Source organism: Thamnophis sirtalis, unplaced genomic scaffold, assembly GCF_051295495.1.
Source record: "Thamnophis sirtalis isolate CommonGarterSnake01/CBP01778 unplaced genomic scaffold, rThaSir2_p1.2 scaffold_2, whole genome shotgun sequence".
NCBI lineage: Eukaryota > Metazoa > Chordata > Lepidosauria > Squamata > Natricidae > Thamnophis > Thamnophis sirtalis.
Genome location: NW_028261382.1, coordinates 12,003,060 through 12,023,181, shown reverse-complemented (window position 1 = coordinate 12,023,181; position 20,122 = coordinate 12,003,060). Strand labels below are relative to the sequence as shown.

Here is a 20,122-nt window from a genome sequence, read left to right as displayed (position 1 = left end):
TGTTAGGTGCTTTTACGGAATTCCTTGCTAATCTTCCTATTCTATTTAAAAAAGAGAGACTTGCCTGTTTAAGATGCCAGGGTTTCAAAGTAAACAACCTGGTGCCCAGGCTTTATTTCCTACATTAGCTTGGAAATTCTTGGCCTACACCAGGGGTGGGTTCCTGCCAGTTCTAACCGCTTCTATAGAAGAGGTTCCACAAATCTACAATGCCATTTAGAACCGGTTCCAGCTCCCTCCCCCCGCCCGTCCACACATCATCAAGATGAAGAGCGAGAGGAGGAATTCTGGGAGTTGAAGTCCACAAGTCTTAAAGTTGTCAAGTTTGAACACCCCTGGGTTTTTTTTTTCCTAAAGGGTTAGGGGTGCAAGGGTCTTGTAACTTGACAGCTTTAAGACTTGCGTGCTTCAAATGCCAGAGTTTCTGAGCCAACATTTTGGTTGCTAAGCAAGAGCGTTGTTAAGTGAGTTCCACCACATTTTACAAGTTGGCCACGCCCACACAGTCACATGGCTGGAAAGCCACTCCCACAAAGCAGGCCACACCTACAGAAGAGGTTCTAAAAAATTTTGAAACCCATCACTGGCATACACCTGGAGGTATACAAGCCTTCGGATTGTAGCAGAGAGAGAAATTCTGGTGAGAGAGAATTTCCCTGAGGATGGGCTCCAGCATGAGTCCGAAAGCTTATCAATAGCATTAGCAATAGCACTTAAACTTATATACCGCTTCACAGTGTTTTACAGCCAGGAGTGGGCTACAAACATTTCAGCAATGGGTTCACTGCCTGGTTGCTGGGTGGACATAGCCATGGTGGGCATGACTTAGTTGGCCTCCTGCTCCACAGCGGAGGGCGTTTTCTCCTTCCCCAGGCTACGGGGGCTTTCAGGAGGGCAAAAACTGGCTCCCCGGGGCTCCAGAGGCTCCCCCGGAAGCCAGAAATGGCATTTCCAGCCTTCCATAACTTCTAGGAGGCTTGTTTTCCCCCATCCTCAAACCGCCACATGGGCCCAGCACTTACCTGGCATCCAAAACAGGCTGCGTGGAGACTCCTGGGAGGGGTGGGGTAGGGAGGGCCAGCCAGGGGTGGGGGTTTTAGGTTCTCTGAACTGGCCATAATGTTAGCTACGGGTTCTCACAAACTGGGCGAACCTGTAGCAGCCTACCGCTGTTTACAGCCCTCTCTAAGCGGTGTACAGAGCCAGCCTCTTGCCCCCAACAATCTGGCTCCTCATTTGACTCACCTGGGAAGGACGGAAGGCTGAGCCAACCTTGAGCCTGGTGAGATTCGAACTGCCAAATTGCAGGCAGCCAGCAATCAGCAGAAGTAGCCTGCAGTACTGCACTCTGACCACTGCACCAGCATGGCCCTTAGTCTTTAAAAGATTCAACCTTTTGGTCCTGGCGACTGAGCCAGATTGGATTCTATAACACCACCTCTGAGTTGTTAAAGACACATGCAACTTTCCAGTCTAAGAATATAAATGGATTAGGCCAATGCTGTATGTGGAATCATTAGTCAGGGGAGTGTGCAGAGAGATACTGGGCCTGCTGAGAGTAAGATCCCCATATTGTGCACTAAAAGCCAATGCAAATCAGCCATCCCTTCCCACCGTATTTATCCTCAACACCATTACATTTCATGTTAATTTGTGCAACGCCAGCAGCAGTCTTCTTGTTGTCATGGGTAGTATAGTTGTTTTTGGCAAAGTGGGGTCCTTTGTCCTCTCTGAGCTTAGTTGTTTTCTTGTCCAAGTTTCATTACCCAACTGCACTTTAACCTAGTTTGGCTCATGAAACATCTGCAAGAAAACAACCAAGCTCAGAAAACAATAAGGACCAGTTCAACCTTGACCTGCAAATATTCTCTTTGTCAGGCCGGCTTTTGAGCCTCTCCTGCCCTCAAAGGACAAGCAACCCATAAGCCCCACTTTTACCTTGTTGTTTTTTTTTTTCATCAGAAATATTAAGATGTTTCCTAGTTTGGTTATATTTTTTCCTGTATTTTGGTTTCAAACCCGCCATCCTGGGCCCAACGTTTGGGAAGCCAGGCTCTGCCTGTCACAAGCCAGGACAAAGGGTCCTCCTTAAAATAGCAATAGCAATAGCAATTAGACTTATATACCGCTTCATAGGGCTTTCAGCCCTCTCTAAGCGGTTTACAGAGTCAGCATATCGCCCCCAACAACAATCCGGGTCCTCATTTTACCCACCTCGGAAGGATGGAAGGCTGAGTCAACCCTGAGCCAGTGAGATTTGAACTGCAGAACTGCAGAACTGCAGTCAGCTGAAGTAGCCTGCAGTGCTGCATTTAACCACTGCGCCACTTCGGCTCATAAAAAACCTTGGTCCAGCTGGCCCAACTGGTAGACCCTTATAAGGGCCCCTTTCCAGCTTACAGGAGAAGACGGTCAACGGTTTTGAAGGCGGAAGAGGGCTCTACGCCCCAACGGCAGATAAAGCGGCAGAAACATCTTCTAGGAGAAGGGAAACTCTGATTACAAACCTCCACTGCCTTGTGGCTCTATCCACTACTGGAAAAGGCTTCAGGAGTCAACCTCAAGGCAAAATCCTGAGCCGGAGTCACGGAAGCAGTTCGTGACTGTGTACAACAGTTCTGGTAACTCCTGTGACGCAGATGGGACCAATCGTATCGGCTCTGCTGTTCCATTGCATTATTTCAATGACGTGGAGAGGGGAGGATCTGCTGCTTGGTAACAGTTCATCCTCTGTATTAATCTACCCAAGCCTCGTGCTCTGGAGAGGACACTCCAGCTTTACTTCTTTCCAGAGCACATGTCAGGCCTGCAATTATATCCCTTTTAGGATCTTTGGCCTGCCACACTCTCTATTATTTTCCTATGCTGTTTCATTAGTGTAGTAATTGGGAGGGGGGAATAGAAAGGAGTAGGATTGTGGAATGCGTTGTTGTCATTCCTTTCTAGAAGCCCAAGGTCATCTTTTGTCTCCGCACCTCCGCACCTGACCGGAACCAGCTGAGTGGAGATGCCAGCGTGGCCGAAGAAGATTGGACCATGTGATGGATTTATGGGTGTGGGGATAAGATCATGAACTTTCAACTGGGTGGAATCCCAGGGAGCTTTTAGATTTGGGATTCCACAGTTTGTTGCCAATATGTCTGTCTTATTAAATTGGAACTTTAAGGATAGCTCTGCCTTGGACTCTGATTTAATTCTGCATGATATTTGGAATGCTGACACTCTTCCTTTGGCAAAGTCCTGGGGCTATAGATCAAAGTATGTGATGGGGACCCTCATAAAACTTCTGCTAAGTCAAGGTCTATCCAAAAGCATCCATCCACCATCCATGGCAATCTTTCTGGATGTTGTACATCATATAAGGAAGACCTTTGTGAACCCATAAGCATAATGTCAGTAGGTGGCTCGGTGGCTAAGACGCTGAGCTTGTCGATCAGAAAGGTCGGCAGTTTGGCGGTTCAAATCCCTAGTGCCGCATAACGGAGTGAGCTCCCGTTACTTGCCCAACTTCTGCCAACCCAGCAGTTCGAAAGCACATGAATAATGCAAGTAGAAAAAATAGAACCACATTTGGTGGGAAGGTAACAGCGTTCTGTCCGCCTTCGGCATTTAGTCAGGCCGGCCACATGACCATAGAGATGTCTTCGGACAGCGCTGGCTCTTCGGCTTTGAAACGGAGATAAGCACCGCCCCCTAGAGTCGGGAACGACTAGCACATATGTGCAAGGGGAACCTTTATCTTTACTTTTAAGCATAATGCCAGGGCTTGGTGGGGTTTTTTGTGGCATCGAAACCACCTATTTCTTTCTTTATTTTTAATTTAAAAATACGTTTTGAGAGTCAGCTACAAGAAGTAGCCTGCCAAGCACCAAGGGAAATGCCAGCTACTCCTTTATAACTATGAAAAATCCTTCAGTGAATTCCCCAGTGTTCAACACGTTTCACTTTCATGCTAAAATAAATGACATTTATTTTTGTTGCCCTGCCCCTTCCCCCTTTGCATGTTTAATGCTTTTCACCCTAATCTGTTACTCCATGATGTAGGCAAAAAAGCAAAAGAGGTTATGTAAGCTTGAAATTCTTCCCTTCAGCCTGGCAAAGAGTCACCGAAGCGCAAAGGGTAGCTGCCATTCCAAAATGAAATATTTGGCCACAACTAATAAAGACACAGCATATGCAGAGAAATTTAGCCAGCCTCTTAGGACATGGAGGTGTTGGTAGAGAAACTAGAAACTTCATTTAAATTCCACCTCCAGTTCTTCTTGTTTACTCTCTTGTGTGACTCTCATTTAGTTTCTCACGCACTTCCATAATGCAACTTCAGGGCCCGTGAAATGCAGTGGAATGACACACGGTTTCTCCAGGAAGAGCATTAGGAAAAGCCAATGACTCCCATATCAAAATGGTGCCGGAGTTTAGTTCTGTTACCAATCAAACTTTCCTATAAGAAAATATTCTCCTCCTTTCCTTTCCTTTCCTTTCCTTTCCTTTCCTTTCCTTTCTTTCCCTTTCCATTCCTTCATTTCCTTCCCTTCCTTTCCTTTTTCCCTTCCTTTCCTTCTTCTGTTTTCTTCCTTTCCTTTTTCTCTTCCTTTCCTTCTGTTTCCTTTCCTTCCTTTCCTTTTTCCCTTCCTTTCCTTCTTCTGTTTCCTTCCCTTCCTTTTTCCCTTCCTTTCCTTCTTGTGTTTCCTTCCCTTCCTTTACTTCTTCCCTTCCTTTCCTTCTTGTTTCCTTCCCTTCCTTTCCTTTTCCCCTTCCTTTCCTTCTTTTGTTTCCTTTCCTTCCTTTTCTTTTTCCCTTCCTTTCCTTCTTCTGTTTCCTTCCTTTCCTTTTTCCCTTCCTTTCCTTCTTCTGTTTCCTTCCCTTCTTTTCCTTCTTCCCTTCCTTTCCTTCTTCTGTTTCCTTCCCTTCCTTTCCTTTTCCCCTTCCTTTCCTTCTTCTGTTTCCTTTCCTTTCCTTCCTTTTCTTTTTCCCTTCCTTTCCTTCTTCTGTTTCCTTCCCTTCCTTTCCTTCTTCCCTTCCTTTCCTTCTTCTGTTTCCTTCCCTTCCTTTCCTTCTTCCCTTCCTTTCCTTCTTCTGTTTCCTTCCCTTTCTTTCATTCTTCCCTTCCTTTCCTTCTTCTGTTTCCTTCCTTTCCTTCCCTTCCCTTCATTCTTTCCCTCCCTCCCTCACTTCCCATCCCTTCCCATCCCATCTCATCCAATCAATTTTAGTTTTGTTTTTTTTCTTTGTGGGTGTGTGCAGCCTTCTATTTATTCTATTACCTTATTTATTAAATTTACTTGCTGCCCATCCCACCGTGGGGCTAACCAATTTCGTTGTATTTATTTTGTACAATGACAATAAAGGCTATACTATAATGTAGGTGGCTTTTTACAGTTTAGTTTTTACCTTTTTTTTTTTTTACTAATTACAGTTTGGTAACGGTTGTTAAGTGGATCACTGCAGTTGATGTTACTAACCTGGTTGTTAAGTGAATCTGACTATCCTGTTGACTTTGCTTGTCAGAAGTTCGCAAAAGGGGACCACATGACCCTGGGACACTGCGACCGTCATAAATATAAGTCAGTTGCCAAGGGTCTGAATTTTGATCACGTGACCATGGGGAAGCTGCAAAGGTCGTAACTCTGAAAAGACAGTCATGTCCCTTTTTCCATACTGGGGAACTTTGAACGGTCACTAAGTGAACTGTTGTAAGTCAAGGACTACCTGTATACATCTTACTATCTTCTTCTATATATATAAAAAACGGCTGTGTTTGCGTCCGTGTGTATTCCAGCATAACTCTGGAGCGCCTCGAGCAATTTCAACCAAACATGGTACACAGATGACTTACTCTCTGGAAACAAATACTGTGGGGGTAAGACATCCCTAACACCTCTCAATTTGTGTGTTTTGTTAAGATACAGCCTGTTGTGCCTTAAAATGGCTTCTACTGTACAGCACAGTGGAATTGCTGTGGTAACAGCTTCACAGTACTCCACAAGGGGAAGGGGGGGGGGAATCCAACATTAGAAATTACACTTCTGGGGGCACAGGGAAAACATTTTTAACTAATTGTTGCTGAAATCAGACTCAGGAAGTTGCTTTTGCAGGCTTTACTGTACAAGGGGGCTCTCTCTGGTAAGAGAGAATATCCAACATTAGAAATTATGTTTGGTCTGGACATTTTCCCTGTATAAATAAATACCTGGACAATACTGAGTTATCGGTTGTGCATTATAAACAAATTGTGGACTCGTTTGCAATGTGAAAGGTTTAGATATTCTTTTATTTACATTTTTTCTCAGCCAAATACAATTGCACTTATTTCAGAGAGAATCAGAAAGCTGAAGAAAAAGGCACAATACTGTTTCTTAGTCCCGACTGCCAACTGAGGTGAACAGTTTCATTTCTAGTAATGCATAGTTTAAGTACAAACACACACACACACACAAACACTTCTCCCTCACCTCCACTGCACATTTAGCACCTGAAAACAATGCTCCATACAGTATACCCATTTTTTTCGGAGGGGATCAAATGTGTTTTTGATGTACAGGTGCTCACCTTGATTGCAGAGGCAAAAGAATGAGCCTGGCATAAAAACTAAAATTATTTAAAAAAAAACAATTTCACAGTCTGACCAGAAACAAGAATACCATATTTTTCAGACTATAAGACACACCGGTATATAAGACGCAGCAAGATTTCGAAGAAGTAAGTAAGATAAAAAGGGTTTTGTCCTCCCTGGCCAGCAGGAACACTCTGCAGGCTTCAGCAGCGCTGGGAAGGCAAGAATGTCTCATTTTTCTAAAAAAATGGGTGGAAAACGGGCATTTTTGTTGCAAAAACGAGGGCATTTTTGCCTTCCCCCAGCCCTGCTGAAGCCTGCAGAGTGGTTCTGGGGGCTGGAAGAAGGCAAAAACGCTAGTTTTTGCAAAAATGGGTTGCTGGGGTGGGGCTTCAGGAGGCCAAAAATGGCTGCATTCGGTGTATAAGACTCACCAACATTTCCATGCTCTTTTTTGGGGGGGGGGCGTCTTATACTCTGAAAAATACGGTAGGTAAAAGTTAGCTAGAGACAGCAATTTGGCTGCCTGTGAACACATAGTCTAATGTTTCTGGTTAAAGAGGGTTTGTTAAGGTCCAGAATTAATCCCAGATAACAGCAATAAACTCTTATCAACCAATGCTGGGAGGGGGGGGAGGGAAGGAATTACATAAATGAAAAGGCAATTCTATTTCAAATTCACTTCGAATCTGCTGTTTTCTATCCCAGGATAAAAGACTGACTGGCTCTTCACCAAAGCTTGATACCATCCCATCTTGAGTAGTGACAGTTTTGCTGGTTCTGTTGCATAGCAGGAGAAAAATCCGTGGCACGACAAAACCGCGGTCCACTAAAGCGCGCCCGATTAAAGCGCGTACCTGACGTCATCAGCAGTGCGACAAATCCGACCGCGGAGAAAAAAGGGCGCTTTAAAAAGTGCTTTTAAAGCAAGCCGATTCACGTAAAGGTAAGGGTTAGGTTTAGGGTTAGGTTAAGGGTTACATTAAGCGTTAGAGTTAGGTTAAGGGTTAGCGTTAGGTTTAGCGTTAGGTTAAGGGTTAGGTTTAGGGTTAAGTTTAGGGTTAGGTTAAGGGTTAGGTTTAGGGTTAGGTTTGGGGGGGTTAGGTTTAGATTTACACGTTAATTTTAACTTTACCGCTCACAGCGTGCTGTTTTCGTCGCGCTGTGATGACGTCACGTACGCGCTTTCGTCGAGCGCGCTTTAGTCTACCGCGGTTTTGTGGTGGAACCAAAAAATCTCCAATTGAGGGCCCATTATCCCTCTCCAAACTTAACCCAGGTCATTTGGGCTGCCCAATGTGACGGCACAAGGAAAGAAGAAAGAATTCAACTAGGGGTAAAGACAAAGGTTCCCCTCGCACATATGTGCTAGTCGTTCCCGACTCTAGGGGGCGGTGCTAATCTCCGCTTCAAAGCTGAAGAGCCAGCGCTATCCAAAGATGTCTCTGTGGTCATGTGGCCGGCATGGCTAAACCCCGAAGGCGCACAGAACGCTGTTCCCTTCCCATCAAAGGTGGTTCCTATTTTCCTACTTGCATTTTTTACGTGCTTTCGAACTGCTAGATTGGCAGAAGCTGGGACAAGTAACGGGAGCTCACTCCGTTACGTGGCGCTAGGGATTTGAACCGCCGAACTGCCGATCTTTCTGATCGACACGTTCAGCGTCTTAGCCACTGAGCCACCGCGTTCCTTGCTACTTGGGGTAGGGAGGACCAAGCTCCATCATCAAAGAGGGGAAGCCAATATGCACCAAGGGTGAAATGCCGCCGTGCCAAAGGGAAGCTCAGATAGAACCTCAGTGTTTCAACCGTAAGTGCGGCCTCATCACAGTAAGGATTCCCACCAGGGAGGAGATAAGACCACACAACCCTATAACTCCAGGGTTGGTCTTGTAGATGCCCAGACGGTCCAATGGGCTAAAGATGTCACAAAGGTTCTTCACCGTATCCAGCAAGAGGGGTGGATAGTCCTTTAATGTGAAGAACACAAGCAGGAGGAAAGTCTGTAGCTCCCCGTTGGTAAGGAATTGGAACTTCTTCTTGCCAAGAGTCATGGCCTTTTCAGGCTTCTGGCTGCACGCTGTCTGCTTCATGCGCCAGCAGAGCTCATAAAAATCCTTGATCAGGTTTATCACCAGGGAATAGTAGTAGCACTTGGTCGCCCAGTTGCGCCACTTCTTCTGGTTGAGCTCCGAGAGGAGCCCAATGCTCTTCACCCACAAGACGGTGTCACAGGCGAAGTACATCACCCGGTTCACATTGGAGGCCGTCAGGCAGAAGCGAGGAACGGCGTAGGGCAACTGGGAAGCTTGATGGGTGGCCACCATGGCATGCACAATATTGCCAAGTCGAAACACTGCAAGAGAAACCAGAGCTGAAACATGCTAGGGGAGGGGAAAGACCTGGAACCTTATGGTGCCTCTCATTCATTCCTTGCAGCCATGGACTCCATCCGCTTTGGACCATAATTCAATATCTCTTTTTTGGGGTACCTCGTCTAGGCATGACTCAGAGGTGGGTTCCTACCAGTTCGCACCAGTTCGGTAGAACCGGTTCGTCAAATCTACCGAACCGGTTAGAAGAGGTTCCACCAGAAAGCAGGCCACACCTACAGAAGAGGTTCCAACATTTTTTGAAACCCACCACTGACGCACACACACACAGAGACACACAGAGAGAGAAAGAGAAAGAAAGGAAGAAAGAAAGAAAGAAAGAAAGAAAGAAAAAAAGAAAGAAAAAGTGAGAGAGATGAAAGAAAAAAAAGGAAAAAAGGGACAGAGAGACAAAAGGAAGGAAAGAGAGAGAGAGAGAGAGAGAGAGAGAGAGAGAGAGAGAGAGAGAGAACACATGGCCAGCAAGCCACTCCCACAAAGGAGGCCACACCTACAGAAGAGGTTCCAAATTTTTTGGAAACCCACCACTGACACACACACACACAGACACACACAGAGAGAAAGAGAAAGAAAGGAAGAAATAAATAAATAAAGAAAAAAAGAAAAAAGAAAGAAAAAGTGAGAGAGATGAAAGAAAAAAAAGGAAAAAAGGGACAGAGAGACAAAAGGAAGGAAAGAGAGAGAGAGAGAGAGAGAGAAAGAAAACACATGGCCAGCAAGCCACTCCCACAAAGGAGGCCACACCTACAGAAGAGGTTCCAAAAATTTTTGAAACCCACCACTGACACACACACACACACACAGACACACACAGAGAGAAAGAGAAAGAAAGAAAGAAAGAAAGAAAAAAAGAAAAAAGAAAAAAGAAAAAAGAAAGAAAAAGTGAGAGAGATGAAAGAAAAAAAAGGAAAAAGGGACAGAGAGACAAAAGGAAGAAGAGAGAGAGAGAGAGAGAGAGAGAGAGAGAGAGAGAGAGAGAGAGAGAGAAAGAAAACACATGGCCAGCAAGCCACTCCCACAAAGGAGGCCACACCTACAGAAGAGGTTCCAAAATTTTTTGAAACCCACCACTGACACACACAGACACACACAGAGAGAAAGAGAAAGAAAGGAAGAAAGAAATGAATAAAGAAAAAAAGAAAAAAGAAAGAAAAAGTGAGAGAGATGAAAGAAAAAAAAGGAAAAAAGGGACAGAGAGACAAAAGGAAGGAAAGAGAGAGAGAGAGAGAGAGAGAAAGAAAACACATGGCCAGCAAGCCACTCCCACAAAGGAGGCCACACCCACAGAGTAGGTTCGAAAAATTTTTGAAACCCACCACTGGCATGACTGTAGCTCAGCCAATAATGATGGTTGTGGTGTGTGTGTGTGTGTGTGTGTGTGTGTGTGTGTGTGTGTGTGTGTGTGTGTGAGCCGCACACACCCAAAATGACCTCCCCCAGAATGTTCCAATCAGAGTGTGGTTTGAGTTTCTGGTGCCACTTCTGGAACACTCAGAATGGCTGATTTCCCACAATACAACCTTTTGTGCATCCTTATTTCTGCCTGTCTAGCTCATAAGTATTTGAGTAGATCCTTGAGAACATCCTACAGTTTTAATCGATAGCAACCTGAAGAGCACCCCAATGGTCAGGGACTCGGAGAGTCCTGGTCCAATATCTGAGGTCTCCAAATTGCCAATCCATAGGGAGTTCTTATAATCCTTTGCTTGATCTCTCAAACTGGAATGCTGCTCTTCCACCTGGAGCTTTGCCAACCCATAAAAGACAACCCACACAGAGTCTTCTTTTGGTAAGCCCAGGTCATATTTAAATGTGCAATACTTAAGTGCCCTTTAGAACAGAGCTGATAAGGATGAAAATGCCTCACTGCAGCGTAGAAATGTTAACACATCAACGCATAAAAAAGTGGAGGAAATAAATGAACTTTGTGTCAAATTGAGTTTCAGTCCTGGAAAGCTATTACTAAAACATTCCATTGATAGCTACTCCTAGATTTCATCAAGGGTGGTCTTCTGTAATTAGGCCATCCACTCACCCACCCACCCTCCACCCATCTGTAAACTATCTATCTATCTATCTATCTATCTATCTATCTATCTATCTATCTATCTATCTATCTATCTATCTATCTATCTATCAATATGTAATATCTATCTATCTATCTATCTATCTATCTATCTATCTATCTATCTATCTATCTATCTATCTATCTATCTATCTATCTATCTATCTATCTCTCTATCCATATGTAATATCTATCATCTATCTATCTATCTATCTATCTATCTATCTATCTATCTATCTATCTATCTATCTATCTATCTATCTATCTATCTATCTATCTATCTATCTATCATCTATCTATCTATCTATCATATCTATCTATCTATCTATCAATATGTAATATCTATCTATCTATCTATCATCTATCTATCATCTCTCTCTCTCTCTCTCTCTCTCTCTCTCCCTCCCTCCCTCCCTCCCTCCCTCCCTCCCTACCTACCTACCTACCTATCTATTTATCATCTATCCATATGTAATATCTATCTATCTATCTATCTATCTATCTATCTATCTATCTATCTATCTATCTATCTCTCTATCCATATGTAATATCTATCATCTATCTATCTATCTATCTATCTATCTATCTATCTATCTATCTATCTATCTATCTATCTATCTATCTATCTATCTATCTATCTATCTATCATCTCTCTCTCTCCATCTTCTGCAGGACATTAGTATAATAATCTAAATAAAGAAAACTTTCAGTAACTATGTAAAGAATATAAAAAATTAAACGCAGAAGGAATTTAAAGCATGCATGTGCAATTCTATAGCATTTGAGGCCCAGAAAGTAGGTCTGAATAGCTTTATCATTGCCAGGAACAAATTGTCCATTGTTCCTGTTCCATAAGGATTGTGGCATATAAATTAGGCCTCTAAGTGTACCTTTAGAGTATGGGAAGTACTTACAGGAAGATTGCTTAATGAGCTGGGAGTAGAAAGCAGTTAAACCAGCCGCAGAAAGAAAAAAAAAATCTGATCTAAAGGGGAAAAAAGGCTCTTTCCTTTCTTTTGGTAGCCCTTTGAATGTTTTGGACCAAGCTGCAGTAATGGGATCCCTCACCATTCCTGCAATTAAGCCCCACCATTAAAAGAAAGGCTGAGGGGCATATACCAAGCCCCCAAGCAAGGACATTTATCATGGCAAAACCCAACATACATATACTAGCTCCCTAGCTTCTGGCTAAATGCCATGAATGTGGATGATTTTAAATGGAAATGAAAAGATTACTGTGCTTAAAAACGCAAACACCCCTTTGGGAAAGGATCAGGCCAGTCAAACAGGCTATTCCCTCCCCAGCCCAAAATAAATAAATAAATAAATAGCAATAGTACATTTCTCATGCATGCGAATGAATGAAACATAGATTAGGACACAAACAATCCAGGTCATGGGAATGCAATAATCATGAAATGACATGCTAATTGTGGAATTTTGACTAATAAGCAAAGCAGACTTTCCCATTCAGGCCCAAGGAATGAAGATCAGCAGGTAGGAATCAGCAGTTCCTATTTGGAGAAAGCCATAATGTCAATCACCCCCCCCCCCCCCCAGGCCATCAAGGTTTATTGACTCAGGAAAGCAGGAGGAGAAAAATATAGAATTTAAGCCTCTGATCATAGATCTATTTAAGCGGCTTTGCTACCAATATTCCTGCAGCGGACAAATCTGGATGTATTAGGTAATTCCAATCAAAGGGCTCATAGGAGCTACAATCCTTTAAGGTAAAGCTAAAGGTTCCCCTCACACATATGTGCTAGTCGTTCCTGACTCTAGGGGGCGGTGCTCATCTCCGTTCCTGACTCTAGGGGGCGGTGCTCATCTCCTGACTCTAGGGGGCGGTGCTCATCTCCGTTTCAAAGCCAAAGAGCCAGCGCTGTCCGTGGTCATGTGGCCAGCATGACTACATGCCAAAGGTGCACGGAGCGCTGTTACCTTCCCACCGAAGATGGTTTGAGGTGGCGCAGTGGTTAAATTCAGCACTGCAGTTCAGCAGTTTGGCTGTTCAAATCCCACCAGGCTCAACGTTGACTCAGCCTTCCATCCTTCCGAGGTGGGTAAAATGAGGACCCAGATTGTTGTTGGGGGCAATATGCTGACTCTGTAAACCGCTTAGAGAGGGCTGAAAGCCCTATGAAGCGGTATATAAGCCTAACTATTGCTATTGCTATTGCTGGTTCCTATTTTTTCTACTTGCATTTTTACGTGCTTTTGAACTGCTAGGCTGGGTTAAGTCATGGGAACTCATCCCGTTACGCGGCGCTAGGGAATCGAACCACTGAACTGCTGACCTTTCTGATTGACAAGCTTAGCGTCTTAGCCACTGAGCCACCACATCCCTGCTTGGGGCAACATTACAAAATTCCTAATATGTAATCCAATTCTGGTACTAGTTATATTTCTCTCTCTTTCTCTCTTTCTCTCTCTCTCTCTCTCTCTCTCTCTCTCTCTCTCTCTCTCTCTCTCTCTCTCTCCCTCCCTCCCTCCCTCCCTCCCTCCCCCCTCTCCCTCCCTTCCTCTCTCTCTCTCCTTCCCTCCCTCTCTCTCTTTCTCTCTCCCTCTCTTTTTGTTCTGTCCCATCCACCTCTCCCTTATTTTGAGACGATCAGCAATCCATTTCTTTTTCTTTCTTCGATAGGCAGTATCTAAAGCTGACATACTCACTCTTGCGTCCTGAGCTCATGCTTGATTCCAGAAGTCTGAGCTTCATAACCACTTTCTCTCGGTGAGTCTTACGCTCTAAAATATAGCTAAGCAGCATGCATGAGTACTGAGTTGCTCTGGAAAGGGAAGGAAAGAGAGGCGCATCGCTGGTCACACATCCCAGGCAAAGCACAGGCAGCGTCCTCCCACAGTGAAACCAAGAGATATATGGATATAACATAGGAGCGCAGGTCCCTCCCCATGCAAAAGATGCCACAGGACAGTTTTGCTCTAAGGCAAATGCTCTAATATATAGTTTTGCACAGAGTAATGTTGCTCAATCGGAGGAGACGCTGTGAGCGGCACATGAGAATCTATTATAGTTAATTATCCTATTTCCAAAAGCATTTGCTTGTAAAAAAAAAAAAAAAAAAAAGGAAAAATATTTGCTTTCTTCCAAATGTCTTCAGCTGTGATGGCAAACCTACAGGTGCCAGAGGTGGCACGCACAGCCCACTCTGTGGAAACACGTGCCATCGCCAGCTGTTTTGGGGGCTTTTTCAGGTCGTTTTGCCCCAAAAATGGCCTGAAAAACGGTTCCACCACAAAACCGCGGACGACAAAATCGCAGTCGACGAAAGCGCGTATGTGACGTCATCACAGCGCGACGAAAACATGGCGCTGTGAGCGGAAAATTTAAAATTAAAGTGAAAACCTTACCCTAACCCCCCCCAAACCTAACCCTAACCCTAACCCTTAACCTAACCCTAAACCTAACCCTAAACCTAACCCTTAATCTAACCCTAAACCTAACCCTAACACTTAATGTAACCCTAAACCTAAACCTAACCCTAACCCTAAACCTAACCCTTACCTTTATGTGAATCGGCTTGCTTTATTTTTATTTTTATTTAATTTATTTTTAATTTTTTTTCGTCGCGCTGCTGATGACATCAGGTACGCACTTTCGTCGAGCGCGCTTTTGTCATCCGTGGTTTTGACGGGTCATGCTGAAAAACAGCCTTAAATTGCAACCCCAAATTGACCTTAAAATGGCCCCAAAACGGCTAGAAAATGGCCTGGAAAATGGCCAAAACAGGTATGCACACCCCGACCAGCTGGTCATCAGGTTTCCGGTGCTCCAACACGTGCAAATGCACACACATGCATGCATGTTCGGGTTTGGGCATTCAGTGCTGAAAAGGTTTGCCCAGTGCTGGCTTATCAGGAGAATAATGGTGAGGCAAGTGTTAGCCCCAAAGGCATCATAATGGAATGGGATGAATCAGCCCATAGCCAATTCCTTGCATCTATAGAGAGACCTATCATCAATGATAGGTTGCAATGCTATATTTCCTCCTTTTTCCTTCCTACCTGAACATCTATGGAGCTGAACCAAGAGAGTTTCACACCACCTTTTCCTGTGTTAAACATCAAGCTGCAGCTTGGGATAACCGGCTTGGAATAGGACTTTTCAGATTGGGGTTCAGTTCCATTTAAAACTGACCCGTTGAGCCTAGAGCTAACATCCAGTACAATTTATTGCACAGATGTTTGCACTGTTGCGAAAATAAAACTGGAGGAGTGATTGCTACCCCCACGCACTGCCTTGAGGGGATGAAGGGGAGGTGGGTGGTGAAGCTGCCCAACAAATGGCAATCCTTTGAAAAGTAGCATGCGATGCTGAAAGATCAGGTTACATAACACCAGGAAATAAAAACACAAAGCAGCTAAGGTTGAGACAATGCATGCATTGGCAACTCTTTGGCATGGTTATCCCCCACCCCGCTCAACAACTTTGAGGGGAAGAGATGGGGGAAAATTACTACGTAGAGGTATATGTGCTGTTCGTGATTCTCACACCTATAAGGTAAAGGTTCCCCTCGCACATATGTGCTAGTTGTTCCTGGTGTTCATCTCTGTTTTTTTTAAACGATGCTCTCAAAACATATTTTTAAATTAAAAATAAAGAAATAGGTGGTTTCGATGCCACAAAAAACCCCGCCAAGCCGTGGCATTATGCTTAAAAGTAAAGCTAAAGGTTCCCCTCGCACATATGGGCTAGTCATTCCCGACTCTAGGGGGTGGTGCTTATCTCCGTTTCAAAGCCAAAGAGCCAGCGCTGTGCGAAGATGTCTCTGTGGTCATGCGGCCAGCATGACTAAATGCCGAAGGCGCACGGAACACTGTTACCTTCCCACCAAAGGTGGTTCCTATTTTTCTACTTGCATTTTTACATGCTTTTGAACTGCTAGGTTGGCAGAAGCTGGGACAAGTAACGGGAGCTCACTCTGTTACGTGGCGCTAGGGATTTGAACCGCCGAACTGCTGACCTTTTCTGATCGACAAGCTCAGCGTCTTAGCCACTGAGCCACCGCGCCCCAGGTTCTCACACCTATACAAGGCAGTAAGATCATCATGCTCACATTCTTTCCTTTACTCAAAAGTCTTCCCCTATGGAATCATCAGGCAAGTTCTGTTTCTCCTACTGGGTTTTCTGTTCCATTCTATTGATATTTTGTGGGATGGTGCTGGGATCGTTTCCTCTTCATGATCTGATTTCCATCAAATGGGATCTCCTTCAGTCTTCTACCACCCTGTCGAAAAGCTTCCTTGGCTGGGAATCCAGAGAATTGTGGTCCCAACACATCTGGAGGGCACCAGCTAAATATACCAGGTTTGGGAATTTTTACCTGTCTAGTTGTGTACAATCCACAAGGTTAACAGTGCTCCAGGACATCATGCTGGTCACATGACCACAGAAATGTCTTCAGACAGCGCGGGCTCAATGTCCTTGGAGATGAGCACCGTCCCCTATAGCTAAAAGGGACTTCTTCACCTTTACAATCCACAAGAGAAGGTAACTTTGACCCCCCCGACACCTGTTAAATCTCAGCAATTCTCTACTCTCTTTCATTGCTGACAAGCATTTTTTTTTGTTTTGTTAGTTACGAAGTCATGTCCGACCCATCGCAACCCCATGGACAACGTTCCTCCAGGCCTTCCTGTCCTCTGCCATCCTTTGGAGTCCATTTAAGCTGACGCCTACTGCTTCAGTGACTCCATCCAGCTGCCTCATTCTCTGTCGTCCCCTTCTTCTTTTGCCTTCAATCCTTCCCAGCATTAGGCTCTTCTCCATTGAGCATTATTTTTACATTGTGTAATTTCCATAATGGGAGTGGAGCCATGTTTGCAAATACACTCAGGAGTGAAGAGCGATGAAGAAATATGTCAAATATAAATTAAGGAAACCAGACCTACTAATGCCTCTGTTGAAGCAAGCCTCAACGCAAGTATTCCTACAATTCCTTCAAGTTATCAGGTTTGTGACTGTCATCACACAATGGCCAACCATGATGCATGTGCAGGGCCGGGTTTAGATGAAAAGAGGCCCTAGGCTGTTCCACTTATGAGGCCCTTTCACCTCCCATTTTTAAGTTTGTAAATTAAATTTGTATAAAATATGTGAAAAGTTAAAAGGTGAGGAGAAGGCTATCAAGGTGTCAATTGGCCCCAGGGTTGCATCCTGCTCAATGAGCTCCGTGCTGATTGGCAAAGCCAAGTCCTCAAAGACCAATGAAAGACCAGGACATCAGAGGCCTTCTCACCTCATGGGGTGAGGGTGGGAGCCATAGCAGAGAAGGTCCTCTTCCTGGACCCTGCCAGTTGAAATTCTTTCGACCAGGGGCAGGGCCGGATTTAGATGAAAAGAGGCCCTAGGCTATTCCACTTATGAGGCCCTTTCACATCCCATGTTTAACTTTGTAAATTACATGAGAGACAATAAAATACATCATTACTGTGATATATATCAATATATATCAATATATATATAGCTGGCCTCCCGACGGAGGGCGGCTCTGCTCTGCGGCAAAGGCAGCGAGGCCAGCTGCCTCCCCTGCTGCGCTCAGCTGCCTGGCTCGGCCCCCTCGCCCTCACCTGCCTGGCCGCTGGTGGGCTCGGCGTCGACGGGGCAGCTACTGGGAGCGGCCGTGCCTCTTGCCCGACCGCCGGTGCTGGGAACGTGGGCGGGGTCCCCAACTGCCGCGGTACTGGAACGATCTTAACCAATACATTTTTATGTTTGTTTATTAGTCATATGCATAGAATTTCTCCTTATTTTCGGTTCAGTGTTTTAGTGTTCACTGTTTTTAGAATAGTGTAATTTTAATTTTGCTAACAATTTGAATGTAGGCCCCTCTTGATCTTGAGGCCCTAGGCTGAAGCCTAGTTAGCCTATAGGAAAATCCGGCCCTGTGCATGTGAGCCTTAACATGTTGCGCAAACTCAGTAGGCATGAACCAGAGTCTTGCACAACACCAGGGAACAGGGAAGCAGATGACAAGGTTGTGCAAAGATACCTGTAGCCTACATTCACACATCCTGATTCATAGAGTCTGATGAAGTCCAAGGGGGTGCTGGAATATCTTGCCTTACACCTGATTGGTTGGTTGTTCCAGAACCCATGAGTCCTGTGGACTTGAAACTTGCCAAATTTTCTAAAACATTTTACAGTAAAAATTATCACTAAAGCATCTCATGACGTTAACATAAAAGGTCCTAAAACATTTCCTGAGGTCCACTGCTGAAATTTGAGATTGCTACACAGCTCTATGCGGGCTGCTCTACGCTAAATATCTCTCAGGACTTCTAAAAACTTTTCCAGTGAAGGTTCTCATAAGGTCAACCTACTCTCCAAAGCACCTGAGGGCAGGACAAGAAGTACTTAGGTGTAAGATCATTCAAGACAGATCGAACCTAGAACAATGGAGACATTTCCTGACAGTGAGAACAATTTATCAGCAGAATGATTTGTCTCCGGAAGTTGTAGATGCTCCATCACTGGAGTCCCAAAGATGCTTTTTTTTTTTTTCAAGAGGCAACTGGACTTTCTAGTTTTTCTTTGAAAATGTTTTGCTTCCAAGAAGCTTCTTCAGCTGTGACTGGATTCCTTTCCACACTATCTGGTCAGAGCTGAAGAAGCTTCTTGGATGAGAAGCAAAAAGCCTTCAAAGGACAACCATGACTTGAACGACTGAGAATCTCCATAGACATCCATCACTGGAAGCTTTCAAAAAGAGACTGGACAGCCACTTATCTGGCATGGGATAGGGTCTCCTACTCGAGCCGGGGGACTGGACTAGAAGACCTCCAAGATCCCTTCCAACCCAATGATTCTATGTTCTGTATAAAAAAAGGAGTTGAAGTGGGGATGGTTGTGGCAACCAGGATGTTTAGGGGACTGGAGACTAAAACATATGAAGAATGGTTGCAGGAACTGGGCATGGCTAGTCCAGTGAAGAGAAGGACCAGGGGAGACAGGATAGCAGTCTTCCAATATTTGAGGGGCTGCCACAGAGAGGAGTTGGGGGTCAAGCTATTTTTGAAAGCACCTGAAGGTCAGACAAGGAATAACGGATGGAAACTGACCAAGGAGAGATTCAACCTGCAAATAAGGAGGAACTTTCTGACAGTGAGAGCAATCAACCCATGGAACAGAAGTTGCCTTCAGAAGTTGTGGGAGCTTCATCACTTGAGACTTTCAAGAAGAGATTGGACTGCCATTTGTTGGGGATGATTTAGGGCAGGGGTCTCCAAACTTGGCAACTTTAAAGTCTTAAAGTCTTCAAGTTTGAAGACCTCTGGTTTAGGGTCTCCTGCTTGAGGTGGGGGGGGGGAAGTGAGGGAGGGGTTGGACTAGATCAGTGTTTCTCAACCTTAGCAACTTGAAGATGTCTGGACTTCAACTCCCAGAATTCCCCAGCCAGCAAATGCTGGCTGGGGAATTCTGGGAGTTGAAGTCTGGACATCTTCAAGTTGCCAAGGTTGAGAAACACTGGACTAGATGACCTATGAGGTCCCTTCCAACTCTGTTAATCTGATCTAATCTTAAATTCACCAGAATCCAACCAGACGGGTGCCCTAGCCCAGAGGTCTCCAAACTTGGCAACTTCAAGACTTGTGGACTTCAACTCCCAGAATTCTCCAGCCCAAGGGGGATGGGGGCGAGGGGTCTGCAAGTTCCTTGCAAAGGAAGGAGGGTCCCGCCACCCCCTTATTCTCTTCCCCCCCCCTCTTGCGCTGCTCCCCCCTCACCGAAAGAGTCGCTCCCGACCCTGCGTCTGGTTGGTGAAATGCACAAAAGCCTCCATCATGCCACCTGCAAACCCCGCCGGACCGCTCCGAACTCTGGACAGGAATCAGCTGTTTCTCCGGGCGGGCGGGACGGGGCTGAACCGTGGCCACGCCCCCGGCGTTCCATGGCCTTTCCCTTCCTTCCCCTTCCGCCGGGGGGGGGAGGTTGCCATAGCAACGCGTCAACTTCCGGAGACAGGTGTGCGCTGGTGGCGGGTGGACAGGTGTGCGCGGAGGCAGGCGGAAGCCAAGAAGAGGAACTTGGAAGCTTTGATTTGGGCTCCTCTGCCTGCCTGTGTGAATCATTTTTCCCGCCTTTGCCTGAACT

At 45.2% G+C, this 20,122-nt stretch overlaps 1 protein-coding gene across 1 annotated transcript; it reads right to left on the bottom strand.

Moving 5' to 3' along the window:
• Nucleotides 1–7,719: 7,719 nt before the first annotated feature.
• PEX11A (peroxisomal biogenesis factor 11 alpha) lies at nucleotides 7,720–19,883 on the bottom strand. The gene is made up of 3 exons (XM_087703636.1): nucleotides 19,756–19,883; nucleotides 13,681–13,796; nucleotides 7,720–8,908 (listed from the first exon to the last, which is right to left on the bottom strand). Exons 1-3 carry the CDS (start codon nucleotides 19,812–19,814, stop codon nucleotides 8,349–8,351), a joined length of 735 nt encoding a protein of 244 aa, XP_087559762.1. The 5' UTR covers nucleotides 19,815–19,883; the 3' UTR covers nucleotides 7,720–8,348.
• Nucleotides 19,884–20,122: the final 239 nt, after the last annotated feature.

Coding starts and splice junctions, on each gene's coding strand:
- PEX11A (XM_087703636.1), bottom strand. CDS start 19,814: ATGATGGAGGCTTTTGTGCATTTCACCAACCAGACGCAGGGTCGGGAG. Junction 13,797..19,755: donor GGTCGGGAGCGACTCTTTCG/GTGAGGGGGGAG, acceptor TTCCCTTTCCAG/AGCAACTCAGTACTCATGCA. Junction 8,909..13,680: donor CATGAGCTCAGGACGCAAGA/GTGAGTATGTCA, acceptor TTTCTCTTGCAG/TGTTTCGACTTGGCAATATT.